The sequence below is a fragment of the Nyctereutes procyonoides genome, unplaced genomic scaffold, assembly GCF_905146905.1.
Source record: "Nyctereutes procyonoides isolate TBG_1078 unplaced genomic scaffold, NYPRO_anot_genome, whole genome shotgun sequence".
NCBI classification, from domain to species: Eukaryota; Metazoa; Chordata; class Mammalia; order Carnivora; family Canidae; genus Nyctereutes; species Nyctereutes procyonoides.
This window is the reverse complement of record NW_026575020.1, coordinates 27,994,619-28,020,358: the sequence shown is the minus strand read 5'-3', so window position 1 is coordinate 28,020,358 and position 25,740 is coordinate 27,994,619. Positions and strand designations below refer to the sequence as shown.

At 52.3% G+C, this 25,740-nt stretch overlaps 1 protein-coding gene across 1 annotated transcript in view; it reads left to right on the top strand.

Annotated features, from left to right (window-relative positions):
* The window catches only part of RTN4RL1 (reticulon 4 receptor like 1), a 72,541-nt gene extending 64,649 nt beyond the window's left edge, over positions 1 to 7,892 (top strand). The window contains exon 2 of the mRNA XM_055330182.1: positions 4,351 to 7,892. Coding sequence (XP_055186157.1) covers positions 4,351 to 5,675 — 1,325 coding nt within the window. The 3' untranslated portion in view covers positions 5,676 to 7,892. The remainder of the gene's footprint in view (positions 1 to 4,350) is intronic.
* The last annotated feature ends 17,848 nt before the right edge of the window (positions 7,893 to 25,740 follow it).

Here is a 25,740-nt window from a genome sequence, read left to right as displayed (position 1 = left end):
TTGGGAACAGCTGAGCAGTCAGTCGGGTGAAGTCCTGAAGGAGAGGAGGAGGAGAGCCAGAGGAAGTGAGGATGAGGCCCAGCTTTGCTTTCTTCAGCCCCCTCAGTCAGAGCAACCCCTGCCCCACCCAGGAGAGGGTTGAGGAGGCAGATGGGAGGGGGTGCAAGGCTCCTCCACAGAGACTTACATGGCTGCTAATTTGCAATCCTAAAGTGCATGGCAAAGGCATCAGCCTCATTGTTAGTAAATTAATCAGGCAATCAGTGGGTCAGAGCTCCCACCAGCACATGGAAGGGACACAGGAGGAGCTACAGTGACAGGAGTACCAGCTTCCCTGGGAAGAAACCGGGCAGGGGTGCAGGAGGTGGGTGAATTTGGCTGGGAGGGCTGGTCCAGAGCCCTGCAGATGGGACCAACTTCCAGGGTGGAGAAGCAGATTCAGCTGAAACCCATCCCAGTGCCCAGTGAAAGGAGGCAGGGGTAGTGCAAGGGCAGCATCCCTGGCCTGGATCCCTGGCAGCTGGGCAGTACTGAAGGATGGAGAGAGCTCCAAGTGGTTGGCTGGGGTCCCTGCCTCTTTCTGCATCCTTTTTTTTTTTTTTTTTTTAAGATTTTATTCATTTATTCACAAGAGACAGAGAGAGAGGCAGAGACACAGGCAGAGGGAGAAGCAAGCCCCACACAGGGAGCCCGACGTGGGACTCGATCCCAGGACTTCAGGATCATGCCCTTGGCCGAAAGCAGGCTCCAAACCGCTGAGCCACCCAGGGATCCATTCTGGACCCTTCTCATAGAAAGTGCATAGGGGGCTCCTGCCCTGGGGCCACCTTTACCCCACACACCTGCCAAAGTGTGTTCATATGCTGGCTGCTCAGCCTAGATTTATGGGCATTTGTTTTTTTTTTTCACCCAAACTAGGATCTCCACCTAGTTTCCCTGAACCCCCACCTTCCCTGGGGCACCTAAGGACGGGTTATGGCTCTCCATGAGGCCCTAGCTTCTCTGGGGACACTTCAGAGAAGCCCAACTCCAGGACCTTACAGAGACATAGCCACAACAGCAGGTAGAAGGTTGTCTGCCCCCATCCAGGCCAAGGGGTAGGAGAACCCCCCTACCACCACAGTAATGCCGAGGATCAGAGGAGTGCAAGCAGAAGCACTTGTAAACTTCATAAGCTGCACAAATATGGAGTGGTATTAGTGCTGAGCCTGACACAGCTTACCCCTGCCCCCACGGCCAGTGTCTCTCTGCTGCCAGACTGAAGGGCGGGAAAAGCCTTTTTCTTTGCAGCACCACCCCCACAGGTCTGCTGTGGCACTGTGTCCCACAAACACGGCTCGTGGCCTGGTCCCCTTCAACACAGTGAACGCTGTGAATGCCTGTGAGCTGGGCGGGGCACCCTGGACTCCCCCAGAGTGGCAGGGTGGGCGTGCTGCCCTGGGGCAAGGTTCCTGGGAGACAGCAGCCTGGGTAGGGGTAAGGGGTGCCAGCTGAGAGGAAAGGGGGTGTCAGTCTCTGTGGAAGCCAGCATGTGTTGCTCCCTCCTCCTAACCCAGGCCTTGGAGGCTCAAGGCATCTCGCAGACTCCCTGACAGTCACCTGGGGCTTGGGGTCCAGGCTCCTGGCCCCTCACACTCTTGCTTCCCCCTGCACAGCTGGGACCCCCTGCCAAACTGAGGTGGGCAGCGAAGGCCTGGAGGTCAGACCCCAGCCTCCACATGGGGCACACTGGCAAAGCAATCATCTCCTACTCGTGTTACAGAGAGGGAAACTGAGAGTGAGGAGGCACCAGCCTCGGGCTTAGCCTGCAGGCTGTCCAGTGGTAGTGGTGACTGAGACTGCAGAAACCACATAAAGTGTGGCCCTTCCCAGAAAGGGTCCTCACAGCTGCATTGCCACCGCCACCGAGGTCATAATTGCTCTGAAATCACAACTGAACCCAATTATGCAAAAACGAAATTATATGCGATGATTTTTATGTTGGAAACGTTTGGTGGAAGCCGGGTGATTACAGGGGGACGGGAAGCAGCTGCCACTCTCTGGGAGCCCATAACTCCCAACAGCTGGGAACTGTCACTTATTTACGATGCTGTTTCTGCCAAGAATGACGGGGTGGCAGTGGTGGCTAGGCCTGCCCCAGACTGGCCAGGAGGCTAGGGCCGCAGCAGGCCTGGGAGCCTGGCCTGGGGTTGGGGGAGGCTGGGAGGCTGGGAGCTGCCGGTTGGAGTGGTGGGGAGTGTTGGTTCTTCCTACGCGCTTGGGCCAAGCTGACAGCAGGAATCCACTGAGCTGCCTCCTGCCCCAGCCTCTCCGGAGAGGCCCGGCTGACCAAGCTGGAAGGGACGGGCAAGAGGCCAACCTGGGCAGGGAGGAGATGGCTGCCTGGCCCTGCAGGGTGGGAGTCTACCCGCCTGGAGCCTGTCCTCGCTCGCCGGCGCGCCTGCCGGGCAGCCCGGGGCGGCTGCGACCCTGGGAAAAGGCAGGTAATGATGATCCTCCTTAATGAGGCTGCTCCGATAATGAGCACGGGGCTATTATCCGACCACAGGCTGGACACATCCGAAAATAAATTATTTTAAGGATCCATTAACGAATGCCTAATTAATGCCCAATTAGAGGGAAGCTACCGAGGAAATGCTCTGGACAGTCGGCTAGTCGAGAGGCAGGGCCTGGTTTACAACCACAGCCTGGGAGCACACAGCCTGGGAGTGAGGTGGGGAGAGGAGAGGGGCCAGAAGGTGGACCCAATGGGGGGCAACCTCACTCTGGTGGTGCCTTGGGGGCCCCAAAGCCAGGCAGCCCCGGTGTCTCCCCCAGTCCTCCACACATGCGTGTCCCCTTCACACATCCTCACAGCACTGCAAGGGACAACTAGTACTATTTAGAAACCGGGAAACTGAGGCACACTATGAGCTGTCACAGGAGGCACCATAATGAGACATCTTTTTTTAATTTTTTTTTATTTATTTATGAGAGAGAGAGAGAGAGGGAGAGGCAGAGACACAGGCAGAGGGAGAAGCAGGCTCCATGCACCGGGAGCCCGACGTGGGATTCGATCCGGGGTCTCCAGGATCACGCCCCCGGCCAAAGGCAGGCGCCAAACCGCTGCGCCACCCAGGGATCCCTTTTTTTTTTTTTTTTTTTTTTTTTTTTTTTAAGAAAAACTCATGCAAGACACCAAAGTTCATCTCAAAAGATGTCTCATTAGGGATCCCTGGGGGGCGCAGCGGTTTGGCGCCTGCCTTTGGCCGGGGGCGTGATCCTGGAGACCGCGGATCGAATCCCACGTCGGGCTCCCGGTGCATGGAGCCTGCTTCTCCCTCTGCCTGTGTCTCTGCCTCTCTCTCTCTCTCTCTCTCTCTCTGTGTGTGTGTGACTATCATAAATAAATAAAAATCAAAAAAAATATTTATTTATTCATGAGAGATACGCAGAGAGGGGCAGAGACACAGGCAGAGGGAGAAGCAGGCTGCTCGCAGGGAGCCCGATGTGGGACTCGATCCCGAGACCAGGATCACACCCTCAGCCAAAGGCAGACAGACGCTTAACCGCTGAGCCACCCAGGCGTCACTTTTTTTTTTTTTTTAAGATTTTATTTATTCATTCATGAGAGACACAGAGAGAGAGGCAGAGATACAGGCAAAGGGAAAAGCAGGCTCCCTGCGGGGAGCCCGATGCGGGACTCCGTCTGGGGACCTCAGGATAACGACCTGAGCCGAAGACTGACGCCCAACCACTGAGCCACCCAGGCGTCCCTTGCATGCGTGCTTTGTTAGAATAAATAAAAAGACTCTCCAGGCCTCCATATATTTACCTTGTTAGACCCGGAGTCTGAATCACTCTGAGATCGTGTGCTGTTATGAGAGCAAGTGACAGAGCTGGGACGGGAACCAGAGCTGGCTGCCCCGGCCCTGGGTTGTGACCCCCACTCCAGCTCGGGTGAGAGAGCCAGGGGGCGGGGCTAGGTTTTAGGGGCGGGGCTGAGGGTACGGCGCGGGCGCCCGGAGCGCGCCCGGAGCGCGCCCGGAGCTCTCCTCGCAGTAGCGGGGGCGGCGGGGGCTAGAACCCTCGGCAGGGGTGGGGCGCCAGAGTGCGATCTCACTCGGGGGGGCCCGCCTTGGGCCTGACCCCTGCCTTCCCCCCAGCAGGAGCCTCCCCCAGGGGCTCGGATCCCAGACCACTGAGTTAGGCACAGCCCGGGACAGAGCCTGGCCTAAGGCTGGGGGCGCGCCCACCAGCCCCGCTTCCCGTCGGTCCGTCAGTCTGTCCGTGCGTCCGTCCCCGCCTCCCGCCCCTCCACCCCCCAACCCCGGCCCACCCTGACCTGGCTGTGCTCTCTCTCCCCGCCAGGGTGCTGTGTGGAACTGTTGCTGCTGCTGCTAGCGGGGGAGCTGCCCCTGGGTGGCTGCTGCCCGCGGGACTGCGTGTGCTACCCGGCCCCCATGACCGTCAGCTGCCAGGCGCACAACTTCGCCGCCATCCCCGAGGGCATCCCGGAGGACAGCGAGCGCATCTTCCTGCAGAACAATCGCATCACCCTCCTCCAGCAGGGCCACTTCAGCCCCGCTATGGTCACCCTGTGGATCTACTCCAACAACATCACCTTCATCGACCCCAACACCTTCGAGGGCTTCGTGCACCTGGAGGAGCTGGACCTGGGCGACAACCGGCAGCTGCGGACGCTGGCGCCAGAGACCTTCCAGGGCCTTGTGAAGCTGCACGCCCTCTACCTCTATAAGTGTGGGCTCAGCGCCCTGCCGGCGGGCATCTTCAGCGGACTGCACAGCCTGCAGTACCTCTACCTGCAGGACAATCACATCGAGTACCTCCAGGACGACATCTTTGTGGACCTGGTCAACCTCAGCCACCTGTTTCTCCACGGTAACAAGCTGTGGAGCTTGGGCCAGGACACGTTCCGGGGACTGGTGAACCTGGACCGGCTGCTGCTGCACGAGAACCAGCTGCAGTGGGTGCACCATAAGGCTTTCCACGACCTCCGCAGGCTGACCACTCTCTTTCTCTTCAACAACAGCCTCTCTGAGCTGCAGGGCGACTGTCTGGCGCCCCTGGGGGCCCTGGAGTTCCTCCGCCTCAACGGGAACGCGTGGGACTGCGGCTGCCGGGCGCGCTCCCTGTGGGAATGGCTGCGCAGATTCCGCGGCTCCAGCTCTGCCGTCCCCTGTGCGTCCCCCGACGCTCGCCAGGGCCAGGACCTGAAGCTGCTGAGGGCCGACGACTTCCGGAACTGCACCGGGCCGGCATCCCCGCACCAGATCAAGTCTCACACGCTCACCACCACCGACAGGGCTGCCCGGAAGGAGCACTACCCGGCCCGCGGCCCTGCCAGGGACAGGGGCCACGCACACGGCCATCTGCCCGGCTCCCGCCCAGGCTACAGGAAGCCGGGCAAGAACTGCACCAGCCACAGGAACCGCAACCAGGTGTCCAAGGCGGGCACCGGGAAGCAGGCCTCCGAGTTGCAGGACTACGCACCCGACTACCAGCCCAAGTTCAGCTTTGACATCATGCCCACCATGCGGCCCAAGAGGAGGGGCAAGTGTGCCCGCAGGACCCCCATCCGTGCCCCCAGCGGGGTGCAGCAGGCTTCCTCGGGCAGTTCCCTGGGAGCCTCCCTCCTGGCCTGGATACTGGGGCTGGTGGTCACTCTCCGCTGAGGACCTGGGGCGCCAGCAGCCAGCACTGCCACGTATCCACCAAGGAACAGAATCTCTTTCTTTTTTTAACAAGTGGAGGATCTGCTGGGTTTCAGGCAAAGGCTGGTATAGCCTTCGGCTGCTCTCTGGCCCTGCCCGGTGGATTATAAACCCAAAGTGTACAGCTCTGAGTGGGAAGGGATTAGTACATCACAACCCAGCTGTCCCAGCCAGGCCCTGCTGAACGCCCATAGACAGCATCCATCCAGCAAGGTGGTTAAAGCACGCAAAAGGAATCCTTCATTAGCAACAATGGGACAGTGCCCCGCAGGAGCTGGGCTCTGTGGAATCCTGGTCGTTGGAGGCGTCTGAAGGGCTCCCCACCATTCCCGGAGGAAGCAGGACTCAGAGAACAGATGAGGCTCACCCAAGAGGCCGGGTAGACCAGCCATCTGGGAGCACAGGGGCAGGTGGCATTTTGGCTGTTGCCTGAGGCCACATAGTCAACCTGCCCTGAATCCAACCCTTAGTCCCTTCCTTGGGGATAACGCCTCTCATTCCTGATGTCTCAGGCAACCCTGACCTAGGCCCAGCTGCTGGGCTCCAAGAACCAATTACCAAAGGAAAGAGCATCAGAGGCTGAAATTTAGAACTGCATCAAGTGCAGTGAGTTTCTCACAGGAGGTGCAGTTTTATAACTATGTCCACTTATATATATATATACACACTCTCTACATATATATACACACAAATGCACAGGTCTCCTGCCCCACTCTCCTACCAAACTGTATGTCTTCTCATGTTTATAAACTATGCGGAAAACTATTATCTGTTGAACTAAGGATTATATTGGTGATTTCTAGCAAGAAAAGAGAGGATTTTTGTCTAGAATCTCAACTTGGCAACAATAGTCCCCGTGTAACCTGGGCTTGCCAGGGCCCAGGGCAAAGGGTGAGTGGGAAGAGCCATGGAGAAGAAGGGGAGGCAGCAAGAATCACTTCAGGGGACCAATCTTCTTATATGTTTAGAGCATCACCTTGTTTTTATACGCAACACAAGTCTCGCTGCCACCCCAGAGCACCCTGTCACCCTCACTGTAGGTGTTATCGTCAAGGTGAGAAGCCAGAAGCAGCTCATTGGACATCAGGGAGCCAGGCCCTGGGGACGGACTGGATGGAGAAGGGAAAGGAGGGGCTTAGGGTCTTTTTTGTCGACGGGCAGGTAGCGTCCACAGTGTTAGCCCAACAGGCTGGGCAGTGTCATCAGCCTAGCGTTTTGCCAGCAACGGTCTGGACAGGCCTGGGAGACTCTGGGCATGAGCCCAGGCCTCCAGCATGGCTCAACTGCTGAATTTTTCCTTGAGGCTCTTTGATGGTCATCCCAGCAAGGATCCTGTGTAGGCGGCAGGAGGGAAAGCATCAGGTGGCCTTAGCAGAAGGGGGACAAAGAGGGCATTTCGAGAACCATCTCAGGCACTTCTGCATTACGAAGGCCCCATCCCGCCTGGCCCTTCTGCAGATGCCCAGGGACAGGCAGAGGCAGAGGGGGTGAGCCACACTCAGGGGTCAGGAGTGAGAACATGCAGGAAATGGAGCAGGCAAGCCCAGATAGGGGACAGTGACCCCAGTCAAGGTTGGCCATGCTGCTGGCCAGTGCCCCAGCAGGCACCATCTCCTCTGAGCTTTGCACAAACCTGAATTTCTCACCAGAGAGGATGTGTGTGAGGAGCAAGAAACACCGAATCCAATTAAGAAAGAAAAGTAATAATAAAAAAAATTCTCTTGGACAAGAACTCTGTTTCTCATTTCCTAACCCTGCATTCCCGAAGTGGTGGCAGATCCCAGGCTTTTGTGGGGGTGGGTGAGGCTGGCCGGGCACAGCACGTTTGTTGGCAGGAGGAGCCATATGGGGCAGGGGCACACTGACTCACTGGGATGCATGTGTGCACGCGCGTGCGAACACACACACACACACACACACACACACACAAACACATTCTCTGCTCCATGGTTCTTCCCTCACCCTCATAGAACATGACTCACTTCCCACAACTCTGGCTGTGCTGGGTCGGCCCAATCTCTGTGGCTCTTCCTGGAGTGGGCTGGTCCTGGATCCCTCCTGGCCTGTTCCCAAGAGCCTCAGCCGCAGCAGCAGAGCTGTCGAATCTTCGAGGGCTCAGGAGTGGCTGGAAAGGAGCTGCCAGTTCCTGGGACCCAGAGAGGGTTTCCAGGAGGCCAAGGACCCCCTGCACCCCGGATGGCAGCAAATAGGGTCTGGAGGCTACACCTGCCTCTATTGTGCTCATGTTCAGAGAACGAAGTCCCTTCTCCAGATAGAGAGGGAGGGCTGTGTTTTCAGGCATGATGGAACAAATCCTCCTCGGCACAAGGCTTGAAATGCGCTAAATGGTATGCGCGGAGGGCAGTGTGTTCTCCAGGGGCTGGTGCCAGGGCCCAGCTGTCCCTTAGAACCCGAAGATGTTCTGTTGTTGATTTCATTTCCAACTTTTTTTTTTTAATTTTTATTTACTTATGATAGTCACACAGAGAGAGAGAGAGAGAGGCAGAGACATAGGCAGAGGGAGAAGCAGGCTCCATGCACCAGGAGCCCGACGTGGGACTCGATCCCGGGTCTCCAGGATCGCGCCCTGGGCCAAAGGCAGGTGCCAAACCGCTGTGCCACCCAGGGATCCCTCATTTCCAACTTTAGACAACAAAGTCCTCAGTGGGAAAATCAAGAGTCCAAGCACTTTATTAAAATTTTTTAGAAGATTTAGTAAGTCCTGTAATATGAAAGTGAAATGTCAGTATGAGAAATGCTAATGTTTTATAAATGATCTGCGTCTATCAAGTGCAGCACAGTCTCTGGTTGCCAACTGGTATTAGAGGCAAGGCAGAGGGGCTCAGGCAGCCAGGTGTATTTTTAGCAGCTTTCTCCTCTAAGGGGTAGAGGCAATGAAAGCAGCTCTACTGTGGATGACATCACTTGTCACTCAGCAGCTCACATGCTACGCAGGTATGATGACACCATTGCCCAAAGCACCAGAGCAAGTTGACTGAGCCAGCGGCTAGACCTCTCTGTTCACCAGACACAGGTCCCTCCTGGTGGTTCAGGGCTGGGAGATGTGGGTTCTTGCCCCTGGGAATCCTGTCCTCCTCCCAGGGGCTGAGGCCACCCTTCCTTTGTTCCTGATGGGGCCAGTCCCTCTGCCATTTTCACTCAACACTTTCCCTGCTCCCTGGAAGACAGCCATCTCCTCTCCTTACCCCCTGCCCCCAGCTGTCTTCTCTTGGGGAGAGGGTCTGTGGGAGGGGCTGGGCGGCTCAGTAGCTCTCCACAGAGTCTCTTCCCTTGACCTCAGAGCTCAGTTGGCTCCTTATCCTTCATTCAACAAGTACTGATCAAAAGCGTACAGGTGCCAGCCGTTGGCCCAGGCTCTGGGGACATAAAAGTGGCAAAATGTGACTCTCCTATAAGGAATGCAGGGCCTAGATATGGAAATATGTATGTTAGTGCTGCCCATGAGAAAGTCAGCTGGGGTAAGGATGGTCCAGGAGGACTTCCAGAAGGAGGTGACACCCATTGGCTCTAGCAAGATGAGGAGGTAGCCAAAGCAGCGTGTGGGGAGTATTTGAGGCAGAAGGCTGGAGGGTTACAGCAGCACCATGCTGGCTTGGGGTATCAGCAGAAAGCTGTGAGTTGAGGACTGGGAATCCTGTGCGGGGGAGGCGTGGGAGGTGAGCCTGGAAAGGGGAAGTTTGGGGGGAACCCTACTCAGGGACTTGGATTCTGATTCTGCAGTGGAAGTTTGGCCCCTTCTGTGGTCCTCTTCCTTACCCGACACCCCCAGCATCTCTCCAAGCACGTGTCCCTCACTCGTGGCATGCTTGCCAATGTTCCTCAACAGTGGGTTTCATCATCCTAACTTGCCTCCTCGGCTCAGCCAGATCCTCTTCCCTCGTGCCAGCAAGCTGGAGTGCTCTCTGGAAATCTGCCTGGGCCACAGTCCCATTCCCAGACACCTGCTGCTTCCAAGCCCAGAAAGTATCCCATAGCTGTTTTGTATCCCATGCTCCCTCCTTTACCATCTATGCAGGGCTCAGACCTCAGCCCCTCCTTTGCTTCCAGGCATGGCAACCTCTACCTGTGCCCACTTTGGCCGACCACCAGCAATCCCTAGAACCCTCCAGACAGTATCTCCCCCTCTTCTCTCCTGCTAGGGGCTGTTCATTACCAGGGAGCCAAGAATCCCATTTAGCAAATGTTTACTTGTCACCTAACTAATCACCCAGCACTCTGCCACCATGGCAAATGCAGTTCCAGAAGGCCTGTTGGCAAGTTTGAGAGAGCCTGGGTTGGGGGGTGTGGGGGGGTCAGGAAAGCTTTTTAGAGGACAAGAGGCAGGGCCCAGGGTCAGCGAGAATGCATTTGCTGGGAGGGCTCCCTGGAGCCGGCAGCAAATCTTCCCTCATAATCTCACCAACTCCCCAGGCTGTCCCCCCACTCCCCTCCACCCCTGCCCAGTCCCTGGCCAGGACTTGTCTCTGGGACCCAGCTCCTCGGGGCCCTACTCCACACCAACCCAGAGGTGCCAGCCTTTCCTTGTGCACACTCCTTGATTGACTGAGCTGTGTGTCCCATTTCACTGGGGGCCAGGCCAACACGTGTGGTTGAGCCTGCTGACCTGGGCCATGGTCATGTTCTGGATCATCTTCTCCCAATCTGGCTCTCCGGATTCACCGTCCTCAAGTAGGAGTTTCGTATGTCAGCCTTACTCCACCCTGCGTCACCAATTCCCCACGATCATCGTGTAATGGGCCAATTTTCTTATCCCTTCTGTCAACTTGGAAAATATCTCAAGAACCCTTTGATTGTGCATTAAAATATACTTTACAGCTCCATGCTCCATCTCTCTCTCTGTTCCCCTAATTGTCCCTTTTAACTCACTCCGCTTTTGGAATAAATCTCGCGGTCTCCCCTTTTGCAGGCTGTTAATAAATACAAGCTCTAAAAAAAAAATAGATATAAACATCTATTGTTGGCTAAAGAACTCACCGCACCATCAGAGGCAGAAAAAAAAAGGGAGGCTCAGTGCAAGGAGTGGCCACCCACACCTTCTCCCTTAGACTGTCCCTTGCCTGTCTTGTTCAAGGGGGCCGCTGGACTCGGGGGGGGGGGGGGCTTGAAATGTCCCCCAGGTGAAGGGACCAGGGATGCCCCAGGGAAAAGCAAAGTGACTAACTACTAACGGTGCCCCAGTGACAGGCCTCCCTCCCACAGTGACAAAGGGAGAGGAGACAAAGGACCCACCCCACCCCCCCACCCCCCTACCCCCCCACCCACCCCACCCCCGGCCATGCAGGGAGCAGTGGTTAATTCAAATTCAAATGGCATTTCAGTGGGCTGGTTCACAAGGCCGCTTACCTCCAAAAGAAGTGGGTCAGCCTCCTCCAAGACTCAGCACCAGCCTGCACTGATGTGCCTGCCCCCCATCTCCCTCCTTTCAGCTCTCATTTCTCATTAGAGCCCTTAGTTCCTAAGCACTGGCAGGGTGGGGAAGGCTGTGCCTTTTGCGACGCTGATTTCTGTGTGGCAGCGTGCACATTAATGGCATGCCTGAAAGGCCGAATCTGACATACTGCTGCAAAATGTGCTTGGGTCACAGTGCTTTCCAAATTGGTTAAGTCTCCACGCCACCCCTCCTTTCACCTGGGCGTCTCAGGGGGCCCCTGCCAGCCACAGCTTCTCCTGCTCCCTCTCAGGGCCTCAGAAAAGAGAGAGCAGGTGAGAGAGGTATGGAACTCTTCAATCTCCGTAAGTACCATTTCCCCAGGAGGCAGGCTCTAAGGAAGAAGGAAATGCAAGTGCTTGGGGGTCTAAGCAGAGGGGAGGCCTCCCGGGCAACCAGCCGGTTCCTGGTCATGAGCCCTCCACTGCCCAGGTACAGGAACAGTCACAGGTTACATGGTGATGCCCTCCGAGTGCAGCTGGCTGGAATCGAGATGTGGAGCATCCAGGTGGCTGCTCACCACTCCAGCCAGAGAGAGAGGTGAGGGACGATCTCTAAGGAAGACTTCCTTCATGAGGAGAGGCCTGCAGGATGACTCCACAAGGGACTCACGGCAGGGCTGGGGCCAGGAGGGCACTGAATGGGCAAGGAAAGGTGAAGTCCTAGTGAGACCCCAAAGGTTGCGCACCTGCAGTGTCACCAAGAGCTAGGAAGTAGAGCCCTATGGGGGCTGTCAGGTCACCAAAGAGTCAGAGGCCTGCAAAGAAGCAGACAGACTGGCAGACAGACAGGAGGGTGCAATAGGGAAAGGGGCATTTTGCACCTGCAGGCACACATTACATCACTCAGCCACCACATCCTGTCACTGTCCCTCATGTAACTGAGCATGGGACATTCACGCTGTCCACGGATCTGATCACCAAGCATGTGCAAGGCCCCACCAGACCCTGGAATGCCATGGAACAAGAGTGCCCATCTACAAGGGGCCTACCTGCTAGCCGATAGCAGCCCTTTTATTTGATTCCAAGAGGGGTGGTCAGGAGAGGGGCAGAGGGCCAGCCTATTGTCCCCACACGCTAATGACCATCCACCAGGGACACTGGCAGGTGCATGATGAGGGGCAGATTGTGGTCTGAGTCCTGAGCCTCCGCATTTCCCACTGAGCCTTGACCCTAACAGGATTTGCCCTGCTCCCAGCACCACGGAGGTTCTGAAGAGGCCGCTAGCCTTTAATCTCCAGCTTCTGCGCCGTCCAGCATGTGTCTCAGCTCAAGGCTCCAGGCCAGCTAGGCCACATTGACATTCTCCCCCCACACTCAGGGTCATAGGGGTCTCCAAGGTGTTTTTATTCTTTATAAAACCTGGAGCCCCAGGTCCCTGACCCCTCCTCTCGCCTGCCACCTGGAGAGTCTCTCACTTTTTATCTGTGGCATTTAAAGTGCCACAGAGCGTCTGGCACTTTGCAAGCCTAAGATACAGGCTTTTCTGAATTTCCACACCAGCCCTCTTTCCAGAAGCTGCTGCAAGCTTGCCTCCTCACCTGTGTCCCTGTCAGCTGTGACCTGAGTTCATGGGAAGGGGCTCACACCCACCCCAGGTGAGCCCCACTTTGCTCTCGGCTCCATGCCCCTGGAGGGGAGATGGGTGGGGACTGTCATTCTGCTAGAAATTGCTGTAGGCGCAGCTGCTGTGAACTCCATGCCTCCAAGCTGCCCCCCAATCCCAGATCTGTCCGGTTGACCTTCCTGTCTCTGCCCCCGCCTGTCCCCAGAATGGCCTTACTGGCCTCACAGGCGACGCATGCCCAGCCCTGGGTTACTAGCTCCTCTCTCTTGTCCTGCAGCAGCCTTCCCAGGGCCAGGTCAGCAGCTGCCTCCTCTGGCCCACTCCCCCTGGGCCTTTGCACTCAGAGACCCTCCTTCCTCAGTAGTGGACCCACTTCAGCTGCTGACATGGCTCCGGCCCGGCCTCAGCTCTATCTTCTTGCAGAGGTTTCCTCCTCGTCCACTCCCCGTCCACTTGGGTAGTATTTCTGATTTGTTTAAGCCCTTTGGGAGACACAGCCTCATAACTAACTGGGAAGTGTCACCTCTGAGGAGATTTGACTGTAATCCCCATTTTATAGATGTAGAAATGAGCCTCCTGCTTATTTAAACCTGTGCTTCCAAGTCCAAGGCAGAGGCTCTTCCCCAGCTCAGCCCTGTGCTGCTGTTTCCTGAGTGGAAGACCCCACCCCACAGGATCCATGGCGAAGAGTGGGATCACCCTGGGGGACCACCACTTGCTTCCCACCCCCAGGAACTTCAGGCTCAAAGAATGGATTTGCAAAAGCCCTAGAGAGGAAGTCAGAACTTTTTCCAAGCAGTTCTCTGCTCCTGACCCCTTAAAGTTTTCCAAACTAGGTCATTGGGTCACCATCCTGGGGTGTAAAGCGGCTTGCAGAGCCCTTGCTCTCTGCCTTCTTTTCCAGGAGCAGGGGGCAGTGGCAGGAAACTGCCATGATGGCCAGCGTGGTTTCAACAGTTCTCTTGCCTGCCTGCCTTCTTTCCTTCCTTCCTTCCCTTCTTTCTTTCTTTCCTCCTTTCAATTTTATTTTTAAGTAATCTCGACACCCAGCATCAGGCTTGAACTCACAACCCCGAGATCAAGATTCCCATGCTCCACTGACTGAGCCAGCCAGGCACCCTCAACAGCTTCTTGACAGCTACAGCTGGGTCCCTGTTTCTGAAAGGACCCCACATAAAGTGCAGTGGACTCCAATAGAGCAGAGAAAGAAGACCTGGCCCCACAGTCCTTCCCTCTGAAGGTGCTTTGAGGAGATTTCTTCCCACCCTGAGAAAGGAAGACAGTGGGCTAAGGGCTACTAGAAGCTGACAATCATCCCACATGGGGGTTCCTATGTATAAACATAAAGCGGGTAACTTCCTGGCCATCTCCCTCAAGTGACTGCATTTTTGACAACTCTTTGTGCTCCAAGCATTTTTTTTTTTTTTTCTCCAAGCATTTTTGATCATTGATTTTCAGGCTCGATTCAGAGTTTTTTTTTGAACCTTGAGCCTGTTCTGGGAATTTGTGTTTTCTTGTCATTGTTTTTGTTCATTTGGAAAATTAACTTAAAATCATCATAGTAATTTTCAGTCAAATATGTCTGCTTTACTTATTTGGAATATTTTCATGAATTTTTATTTTTTTTAAATTTTTTAAAAATGATTTTATTTATTCATGAGAGACACACACACACACACAGAGGCAGAGACACAGGCAGAGGGAGAATCAGGCTCCATGCAGGGAGCCCGACATGGGACTCAAACCCCGGTCTCGGGCAGCCCCGGTGGCGCAGCGGTTTAGTGCCGCCTGCAGCCCAGGGCGTGATCCTGGAGACCCTGGATCGAGTCCCACATCGGGCTTGTATGACACCTGCTTCTCCCTCTGCCTGTGTCTCTGCCTCTCTCTGTCTCTATGAATAAATAAATAAAATCTTAAAAAAAAAAAAAAACCAGGTCTCCAGGATCACACCCCAGGCTGTAGGCAGCTCTAAGCCACTGCACCACCAGGGCTGCCCTTTTCATGAATTTTTAAATTTTGTATCCAGAGACACCTGGCTGGCTCAGCAGTTGAACATCTGCCTTTGGCTCAGGGCGTGATCCTGGAGTCCTGGGATTGAGTCCCACATCGGGCTCCCTGCATGGAGCCTGCTTCTCCTTCTGCCTTGTCTCTGCCTCTCTCTGTGTGTCTCTCATGAATGAATAAATAAAAATTAAAAAAAAACATTTTGTATCCAATTTTAAGTTGGCTAATAGCAAATTGGTTTAAAAATGAACAACCACTGGTTCACATGCATTAATTTATCCTAGGTTATATTATAACTTTTTACAATTTCTCTTAGTAGAACTCATTTTCTTTTTCTTTTAGTAGGCTATGCACCCAACAGGAGACTTGAACTGACGACCCTGAAATCAAGAGTGGCATGTTCTCTCGACTGAGCCACCCAAGCACCCCAACTCTTTTCAATTTTTTAAAAGAAGATTTTATTTATTTATTTATTTATGAGAGACACAGAGAGAGGCTGAGACACAGGCAGAGGGAGAATAGAAGCAGGCTCCCTGCCAGGAGCCCTATTGGGAACTCCATCCCAGGACCCTGGGATCATGACCTGAGCCAAAGGCAGCTGCTCAGCTGCTGAGCCACCCAGGCATCCCACTTTTTTCCATTTTTAAAAAACTTTTTATGGGACTCCTGGGTGACTCAGTGGTTGAGCATCTGCATTCTGATCAGGGCGTGATCCTGGAGTCCTGGGATCCAGTCCCACATCCTGCTTCTTCCTGTGCTTGGGTCACTGCCTCTCTCTCTGTCTCTCATTAATAAATAAATAAATAAAATTAAAAACTTTTTATTCGGAAATTATTCTACCCCACAAAAAAAAAAAAAAAGAAAAAGAAAAAAAAAGTACGGGGATGTTCCATATATCTTCACTCAGTTTTCCCCAATGGTAACTTCTTGCATAACATCATGTTATTTTGCCTTTCCCAGTCTAAATTTATTTTTGGCTAATGATGTTTACCTATTTAGGTAGAGTTTTCTTATATTTAAACAACATTGATAAGGAAAAAATAAAGCTACTGATAGAGACAAAGATGTGAATGGTCATATTTTTGCTTGGATATTTCTTTTTTTTTTTTTGCTTGGATATTTCTGATTGAAATATTACAAGTTTGACTATTAATATATCATTGGACTGAGAAATGAAAGATGAGAAATGTTTAGCCAGATTCAGGGTGCTTAACCAGAGTCCACGCCGGGGTTGGGGGGATGAGGGAGGAGTGTGTCCATAAACCTCTTGGAATTTGATGCAAGTCCTTCTGAGTATGTGAGGGTTTCTAGAGAGAGCTTCCCATCAGACCCTTGGAAAGGTCACAGACCTGGGGTGCAGAGGCGCCCTAAGCAAACCTTCAGGGAACCCTCCACGTCGCTGCAGCTCCCACACTCTCCCACACTCTCCCACAGGTGGCGCTCTGCCTTTGGGATGACGTCACTGGCTGTTAGGGCAACCAGGGCAGGAAAAGCCACAGAGGCTGTGGTGGAAATAGACTTTCTTGACCAGTTTGTCCTTTCAACTCATTTGGCATTGCCCATACTACTTCCCCACTCTCTCACACAAGGGAAAGGCGGTGAGAAGACAGGAGCAGCTTCCTCATTATTCCAAAAAGCTGTGGCCCTCGTCAGAAGCTAACCCCTCAGGAGTGGCCGTTTGCAAACGCTAGTTCTAAGACCAGGGGAGCCTGGGATTGCTATTCTACCGATCTGCAATGAAATATTAATGTAGCAAGCTTTTCATTAAGCCAAATTTATGCAATCTAAATATAATCCTTTATTCTGAAACTATGTCTCTGTTTTTGGTTGGGAGAGGGAGGCGGTGTCCTAAAAAGACTAACTGTGCTGGTGCAGCCTATGCTCCTTAAGGTCTCCAGTTGGCCAGATAAACACTGGCCACCCCAGGTAGGCCCCTCAGATTCTTTCTGCACTTTCACTGCTTTGGGGGATCCTTTCTGCCAGTGGTGGTTTTGGAGGAGTTGGGCAGTGCAGTCCTTGCCATACACCCTCTGGCCCTAGCCTTGCCCTACTCAGGCCCCGGTGCCTGCTGACCTGTGCCAGAGCACCCCCCCCCACAGCCCAACAGCCCTGTTTCTCTTTATTACCTGCCTCTCCATTGTCTGCAATTATCTGCAATAATTAACCAATTACCCTTAAAGACAGTTATACTTTTCCATCAGCAAACATCGATGTTCTTTTCTTGGGTCTTTTAATGAGGCAATATTAAGGAGACACTTATTTACATAAAGCCAAATGGTCCCCTAAAGGAGGAACCTTAAAAGGAGGGTTTGGGTTCAACGTTAAAGTTTTAAAATCTTGGGATGTCTGGGTGGCTCAGTTGGCTGAGCTTCTGATTTATGCTCAGGTCATGATATTGGGGACCTGGGATCCAGCCCCGTGGGGGACTCCCTGCTGAGCAGGGAGTCTCTTGTACCTCTGCCCCTCCCCTGCTGGTGTGCTCTCTCTCTCTCTTTCTCTCTCTCTCTCTCTCTCAAAATAAATACATCTTTAAAAAAATAAAGTTTTAAAATCTTGACTGGGGGCTGGAAGCTGGGGCTAATGGTCAAGAAAGGATTTGGGAGGACTTTTTCCCACTTGAAACAAGAAGTGGTGCTTTAAAAGGCAAGATGCCCAGGGGGCCTGGTACAGTGTGGCCTGCCCCCACCCAAGCTAATGAGATCTAAAAGTATCAGTGTGATGAGCTCAGCCCTACAAGTGAAATCATTCAGAAGTCCAGTCCTCCCCTCTGTTCCTGCCTGACCACAGCTTAATCTCCCTATTCCCCCAGCCACCTCTGGGGATCTCCAGAGCTAATCACTTTAGGGAGTTTGACTGAAATGTGCTCCTCACCCTCAGTTGTTCATAAGAGCTTTATCCTGGGCAAAGTCTGACCCAGAATGAAAGGAGTCATCTCCTAAGTCAGGAGACCAGAGGTGCTGGCTGAGGTAGGATCTAGGCTGATAGAGATAACTTTCCTACAGTTGTATTAAAGGGGGGCAGGGGCAATTTTATCTCTTCACAAGTGCCCCTCTCTTGATGGTTCAGACCCTGATGGCTATTTGCACTTGACTTGTTGGTGGGTAAAACAATAGCAAGAAGCAGTTTCCTTCAAAGTTAGAAAAACAAAAACAAAAACAAAAACACCTCAAAGTCTGCTCCTGCTGGGTTTATAAAGAGCTGTTTTCTTCCTGAGCTCTATGATGTGGTGGCTCTAATCTGAAATTTCTTTTTAATCATAGCAGGAGTCCCAATTAGCGTGTTGGGTAATCTTTCAAGTAGAACTGGGAGTTCCATGACCATAGAGAGCAGAGGAAATATTATGTGTGAAGACCCCAAGGAGCAGGGCAGAGAAGGCAGAGCTGTCAGGCCTGTGCACGTACATGTGTGGGAATACATGTGTGTCTTTGCATGCTGGCCTCCCACTCACAAGACCAGGTATGTGTACCCCGGGTCTCTTGAATCCCAACACTGGACCAGGACAGAGTGAATGTGAGGAGTGTTGCCCTTAGTACAGGAACACCCCTCCCCCTTGCCCCATCCCTGAGCCAGTGTGCAAACACACAGTACTGGTGCACACACCTACCCTTCCACCTGAGGGTACAGGGCAAACCAACTCCATCTGCAAGGCAGCAGCACAGAGTTTGGGGCGTCCCTCCTCTATCAGTAAGACAGCCGTACCCCTGACTCAGCTGACACCAGGGTGCAGCTCTGACCTGGAACTCTCAGTGACCTACTTTCCTTTGTTGTTGTTTTTGGAAGCGCTGATGTCAATGCAGAATTCAGCAGAGAGGCCAAGTGAGAAAAAAAAGAGAGAAGATGGGGGGGGCAGAAGGGAGAGAATGAAGTGGAGGAGTGGGAAGGGGGGAGCAGTTGCACGGCAGATAGCTCTCACGGTGGCAAGTACCCGTGCTAAACGCATATTATTACATCCCCACGGGGCCTGCCCGATATAGCTGGGATCCGTCTGGGCCCTGCTGCTTTGGGCCAAGTAAACAGAGACAGGGCTTGCTTCAGCTTCCTCTCCCCATCCTGGACACACAAGGGGTGGAAGTGGTGCCCAGGCAGGCATGCCCGGATCTGTTTTCCTTCAGGTGCCCAGCGGCGCTGGTTTTGCAGACGCCGGGCCACAGTCACCCTGACGCGGGGGACTTGGTGCCAGCTCTGCACTCTTGCTGGTGCTGGAGGAAATTGGCCTTTGGGGACCTGGCAGGCAGTTTCCTCTGTTCGGCTGCTCCTTGGTAACGCACATGACAGAGCTCCGCCAGCCACTGTCTACTCTCACCTCCCATTCTCAGGCGCCGCAGAGAGCTGCTGGGCTGGGGACAGAGTCCTGGACAGCCCAGTGCAGGGCAGCAGAATTGCAGAGGCTTTATTCCCAGGCGCTGCCCCTCCTGGGCCTGAATCTCATCCTTTCCTCGCTTCCTGACTTCCCTATCCTACAGTCCAGGGTGAGCTCCTGGCTGGGGTGACAAAAACTCCTGCCCTTCCCACCCATTTGCAAACCCCAGCTGCTGTCCCACTGCCTCAGCCTGGCTACTGAGCAGAACCCAGGGCCAAAACATCTGGCTACTTCTCCTTCTGTCTCCCTTCCTTGTGACACTTGGGCAACATATCCCTAATGAGAAAATAATTTCAGATCCACATTTTCATGAACCCTCAGGCTATAAGCCTCACGATTCCCCATACACAACCCATTTCCCCCTTCCAAGTGCTCATCTGTGTGCTGAAGGGAGTCCATTTAGGCGGGGCTGGGGGCCTGGCGGGGCCGGGTCAGATCCTCCTGCCGCTGGCTCAAACCCTTGGTTCCCCAGACAAGCTTTGGAGCATGGTTATCGTTGTCCTCTCCTGCTCCATAAACTCATACATTTTTCAGGCAAAGAAGTATACGGAGGAGACAAAGTCCTCATATGCTGAAATTAGCCCCCGAAAAATAGGTTACCTGACAATTACTTGCTTCTAAGTGGAGCATGATCTAGTGGTGGAGACACGCGACGCGCTGCTGGGACTACAGTCTTCCACTCCCAGCACACCGCCTCTTAGCCTCTCGGCCCCTCGCTTCAGAGGAAGGATAATAACTCTGCCCCCTCCGCCCTCCGTGGGTGCCGGCCCGCGTCATGAATCACCGTCTGAAGCGCTTGGAAGGGGCCAGGCTTGGGATGCTGTGTAAATACACAGCATCAGCAGACACCTCTCGAATCTACATGGAGCTGATTTATTTACTTCCTGCAAAAGAGACAACAATCATCATATTTACACTTCGTGCTGCAGCTTCCTGCCTCTCTCTCCAGCGCCCTTCCCTCTGCCACCCGCCGACAACTCCATCACACGTGTCGCCTTCCAGGGGGAAAAGACCTCCTCTCTCCCAGCATCTCTCCCATTCTGGGGATCACCACCCTTGCCCCCCAGATCACAATCCGCTGCCACAACATGTGCCACCCTACTGTCTGCGTGAGGCCACGGCAGGTGCACGGGAGGAGGGAGGAATGGGTTCCGTGGGCAAGAGAGTCTTCCTTGGAAGTCAAACACTGCTGATGATTAAGAAGCGAAGCAGAGGTGCGTGCATGAAAGCGGTTTAAATGCTGCATCATTTGGAGAGTGCCCTGGTGCCCATGCCCCTCACCACCGCACAGGGCCGCTGACTGGTGGCAGCCCCATTGCGGCAGGTACTCTGTCCTGCTGAGGAGTGGGGACGGGTCACGGTGCACCTTTCAGCTGTTGCCGCTGGGGGTGACTTTGATTTTTGCCTCCCCTTCTGACTTTTGACAGCTCCCTTCATTTTTAGCAGCATTGAGTGTTTGGTGCTTTCACACAGGCAGAAAAGAATATTAAAAGGAAGGGAAAAAGAAGAAGAGCAAAAGGTTTGAAAGGTTTATATTTGTTCCGAGAATTAGAAAGGCCACTACTCCTCAGACATCCGGGCCTGGCTGGGAGAATCCACAAGGACCAGAATGTTTGACATTCTGTAGCGACAGGGTCCAAGGCGAGAGCTCCTTGGGTACCACCTACCAGGAGACAGGATAAATGCATCTTCTCTCCTCAGAACACAGCCCAGGGACTGATTCCCCAATACTGATATGTGAAGGAGATGTCACCAGAGGTCCCCTAAAGAATGATGTCTCTATTTCCATGCTAATCCTGGGCTGCACATAGAAGAAACGTGTTTTCTAGAAAAGCAGGATGGGCCATCCTAGCTCAGAGAAGCATACCCAGCTGTTCTGGTATTCTCTCTGGGAGAAGGCAGGAGCCAGGGTGGGGGCTTGCTGTGGGTGGGCTGGAGGAGCCCAGCATTCCCACCCCTCCTGCGGGGTCAGCCTCCAGACCCCTTGCTGGCAGATCTGCGGCTCCTCGAAAATGCACTGGCTCTCACGCTCATCTCCAAAAGAATGTCACTGCCAGGCTTTCCAGCCTATCTCCCTAGTGCTTTGGAGATCAAAAATCCCAAACTCGTTAGCTAAAAACTTTGCTGAGGGAACAATAGCCACCAAGGTGCAGGATGTGGTGCCAACTCTTCTCATTAAAGTGTCTTTCAACATGAAAACTCACTGCCAATGACAATGGGCACTTGGCTGCTGCCAGTTCAGAATAAGATGCTGAAGAAAAAGAGGGGGAAACAGCTGTGTACAGGTCAGAACAGATTACATTTATGGCTGGCAGACTGCAGCTGAGAGCTGTTTATGGCATGCTCAGTGCTCCTTTTTTTTTTTTTTTTTTAATTTTAGGTGATTTTTCAAAAAATGTTCTTCCGGTTGGCAATGTGCCTTTTTTGCATGGGGCATAGGCCTTGTGCTAATGGCCCCGTGTTCCTTCATGCTGTGGCTCAGACATCATTAAGCAATAAAACCCCAGCCATTAAGAATACAACAGCATTGTACCTGACTGTGGAAGAAAGCAGATGCCAGGAGACATTTGGGGGGAGAGAAGGGGTGGTACTGAGCTAAGGAGCCTAACAGCACAGCCCCGGCAAAGAGGGATCACAGCTGGTCACAGAATGCAATGGAAATGAGTGACCCCATGGCTCTCCTCACAGTCCCAGCTGAAAGGGCAGGAGAGAACTCAAGATGCAGAGCAATCGCTGTACAAGTTTCCTAAGGCTGCCGAACACACAAGCACAAACTTGCTTGGTTAAAAACAACAGCAATTTATTCTGTCCAGCCTGGAGGTCAGAAGTCTGAAATCAAGGTGTCAATAGCTTCGTTTCCTTCTGGAGGCTCAGAGGGCGTGTCAGTTCCACGCCTCTCAGTTTCTGGTGGCTCTTGGCAATCCTTGGCGTTCCTTGGTTTGTAGAGGCATAGCTCCAGTCTCTGTCTTCACATCACCTTCTCTGTGTGTCTTGTCTCCTCTTCTAAGGTCACTTGTCACTGGATTTCAGGTCCACTCGCATTCAGGATCATCTCACCTAGAGACCCTTAACACATTACATCTGCAAAGACCCTTTTTCCAATAAGGTTCACAGGTTCCTTTATTCACAGGTTCCTTTAGACATATCTTTTGGGGAGCTGCCATTTGACTCACTACGACAGGCAAAGCCATCTAGACAACTGCTCCTGGGACAGAGTCTTCTCTTTAGGACTAGTCCATCTCCTACTGGACCCAATGCCTGCCCCTGTGAATGCTTCTGTAACAAAGCCACTGGGAGTCTGAGCCTTTCCTCAAACCAGGCTACTTTTTTTTTTCTTTTTTTTTCAGGCCTCTCTTCTCAAAACCATTTCCCCATCTCAGAGTGCCACTCAGCCCTGAAAACCTTGTCTCTGAGGCAGCTTCTAAGATGGCAGGCCACAGCAGAGCATTTTGTCCACAAGGCATCCCAGGGAACCAGAAGGAGTGTTGGACCAAACACTGCAGCCAGGATGCACCTGTTCACCAACTGTCCTCACCTGAAGCTCTGTGTTGCAAGGGCCAAGCACAGGGCTCCTCTCCTACAGGGGCTTTGCAAATGTTTACCAGCCTTTTAATTGAAAAGAAGTGGAAGCTCATTATATTCTAAAGTGACCTATTATGCCATTGGTCGGCTCTAATAATTAGAAAACGTTTCCTTCAGTTGAGTCAAAACTGACCTACCTATAATGCCATCCACACCCACTGTCCCAGATTTGCCTTCAGGAACTCTAGAGATGAAGGTCACCACCGGGCTCTTGGAAGCTGCTTCATTCTAATCAGTTGAGGGGATGAAAATATCTCCCTAGAGGTCACAGGTCATTGGCAGCTGGGCCAGATGGACCAGAGGAATTTCAGTGCTTCCACAAGCATGGGTAGCAACCAGCACTGCAGGATTTGAATTTAAACCACTGTCTGTTAGGTGCTTTATGTATATTATTTCTAATCCTCATGACAGGCCTGAAAGGCATGCATTATTATCAACTGTGCTTTGTATGCAAGGAATGAGTTCTGAGGTCAGGTAAGGAGAAGATGTGGGGTTTGAACCCAGATCTGTCTGACCACAGAGCCCTCCCCACCACCTGCCTGCTGCTTGCCCTCCAGCATGAAGGAACAGTCCACTTCCTCTGCCTGGGGGCTGGAAGATGGAGGAAAGGATGAAAGTCCTCCAAGGAGGGTTAGGATGAAGCAGAAACTCCAGTTTCCCATCTAAACCAAGCAATAATGTTTTATTTCAATTTCCCTGAACATAGAAAAAAAAAGCAGCCATTTTTTTTTTAAAGCACAACTGGTGCTCGAGAAATGTCAAGTATTACATTTTAGCGGACGTGTACAGAACAATCAAAATGTTGAACATCCCCAAACAGATGCAAAACTTCACCAAAGTATCTTGCAGAGGCGCATCACCGAGGTTTGAAAAGAGCAGCTTATATTGCCAGCCCAGCTGACTTTTCTAGAGTATGAGCTCCATAACTCCAAAGACTGGGTCACACAGAAGAGAAAATATAATAATAAATATTATTGTACCAGGCAGCCTGGGTGGCTCGGCAGTTTAGTGCCACCTTCAGCCCAGGGCGTGATCCTGGGGTCCCTGGATCGAGTCCCACGTCGGGCTCCCTGTGTGGAACCTGCTTCTCCCTGTGCCTGTGTCTCTGCCTCTCTCTCTATTTTTTTTCTCTCTCTCTCTTATGAATAAATAAATAAAATCTTAATTATTATTATACCTTTATGGAATGTTTTATGCTTTCACTTTCCCACAGACCATTGCATTTGATTGTCACTTCTGCCCTATGAGGTGGGGTCGGGGGTAGATGTTACCCTCATTGCAAAGGTAGGGGACACCAGGAGTCTGCCTGGGGCGGGGAACCCCAGAGGAAGGCAGGCTGGTAACCAGGGCACCTCTTTCTCTACTATCCTTTTTGCAGGAGTTGCATGGTCCCCTTGCAAGCTTCAGAGTCCCAGAAAAGATATGACAATTTGGGATCCCACCGAAGAGTTGGGGTGGGAGGAGATGAGAGAGAAAAGAAGATCCAAGGCAAGACCCAGGAAGAGAAGCAGTGGTCACAGAAGCTAGGGCAGGGTCAAGTCACAGACCTGATTGCAGCATCCACCAGGGATAAGGGAGATGAGTGGCAAGCTCCTTCAAGGAGATGGCACTGTAAGTCTTTTGAAATCCAGTGTTCTGCCCACTTGTAAGACCTTTCCCTTGGGACCATGAGGTTGCCCTCAACCATGAGAGATCTCGAAGGCTGGCAGCAATGAGTCCCCTCCAGTGTGTCTGTGGCCAGAAGAGATCTTAGATGCAGGTGCTTTTCTGAGGTCATATTGTCTAATGAATTAAGGTTAACAGCTGAACAGCGAAAGAAAGGCCACTGAACTTCACTCTGCTACCACTTTGCCTCTAAGTAAATACTTTAGGGATTGCCTCACTTAGTCATCAGATGCCAGTGTTTTCACTGAACAAGCTGACAGCAGCCAACAGGCCTTCAGAATATAGGAGTGGACCCATACCTTCTTGAGAGGGTCAGACTGGTCTTTGCCTCATGCAAATCCCCAGGACCCAGGAAAGGTAAATAGTCACACTTAAAAAATGCTGTTGAATTAATTATTTCCACCAAGAAGGGCACTGACTCCTGCAGCAAAGGAACCCTAAGCACTGGGCCCCTTTACCTGGTGGCCTAGGAGAGCCTTTCCTGCAGAAGAACTCGCTGTAGCCCACACTTCTATTTTGGGGGGCCACTCTGCTCAGATACACGGAAAAAGGAAGAGTTGAGTTTTACATGGTCATTTTTGTTCCAGTAATGAAAGCCTTGAAATGATCACAAAAGGAAAATAGGAAAATATGCCTCCTAAAAAGAGCTGAGGCAAATTATTATAGCAACTGAATCCTAAAAGGAATTTTCAAGTAAAAATATGGCTCATGTGAAGTTGTTATGGCAACTGACATTTAAAAGTAACTGGATTTGGGCAAGTTTCTTCCTCCACCCTCTCTGCAAAGTCTTGCAGGAACTTCATGCTAAAATTATGCTTTAATTTTAATTAGTCAAATAGGTCATAAATATAGCTTATTCCCAAATCCTTACAATTTCGACCCTGCAAGCAGCTGATCTGCTAATGAGAAAATATTTCTACAAAAACCCACTTACCATTAAAACATCCTATCCAATATTTTTCTAATACAATTTATCAATTTAAACACATTGCATAATGTGATATTCGTAGCATTCCATTAAAATGATAAATATCATTTATCATGTGTGTGTTGAGGGGGGGAACCAAGAGATTAAACATATTGCAAGTGGTGTAGTAAACGTATTTAAATAACCTGGGCCATACCAAGAAAAGCATACTGCTCTCATCCTCAAACACAGTCTAAACTCAGCCGCAGATTTCTGACTATAAGGGTATTAATAGGACAGAAGAAGGGGGGCAACAAGAAATGACAGGCAACTTCAGAAGAAATAAAATTTCTATTAGGCTTTGTTATAAGATTACATCAAAGCAATTCATATGTTTTAATCTGGGGAGAGAAAAAGCAACTACTTGGGGTTTCTGCCTGGGGGCTGCCTCTGTGTGTTGAACCAGACAGTTTGCATAATGAACAATTTTCAT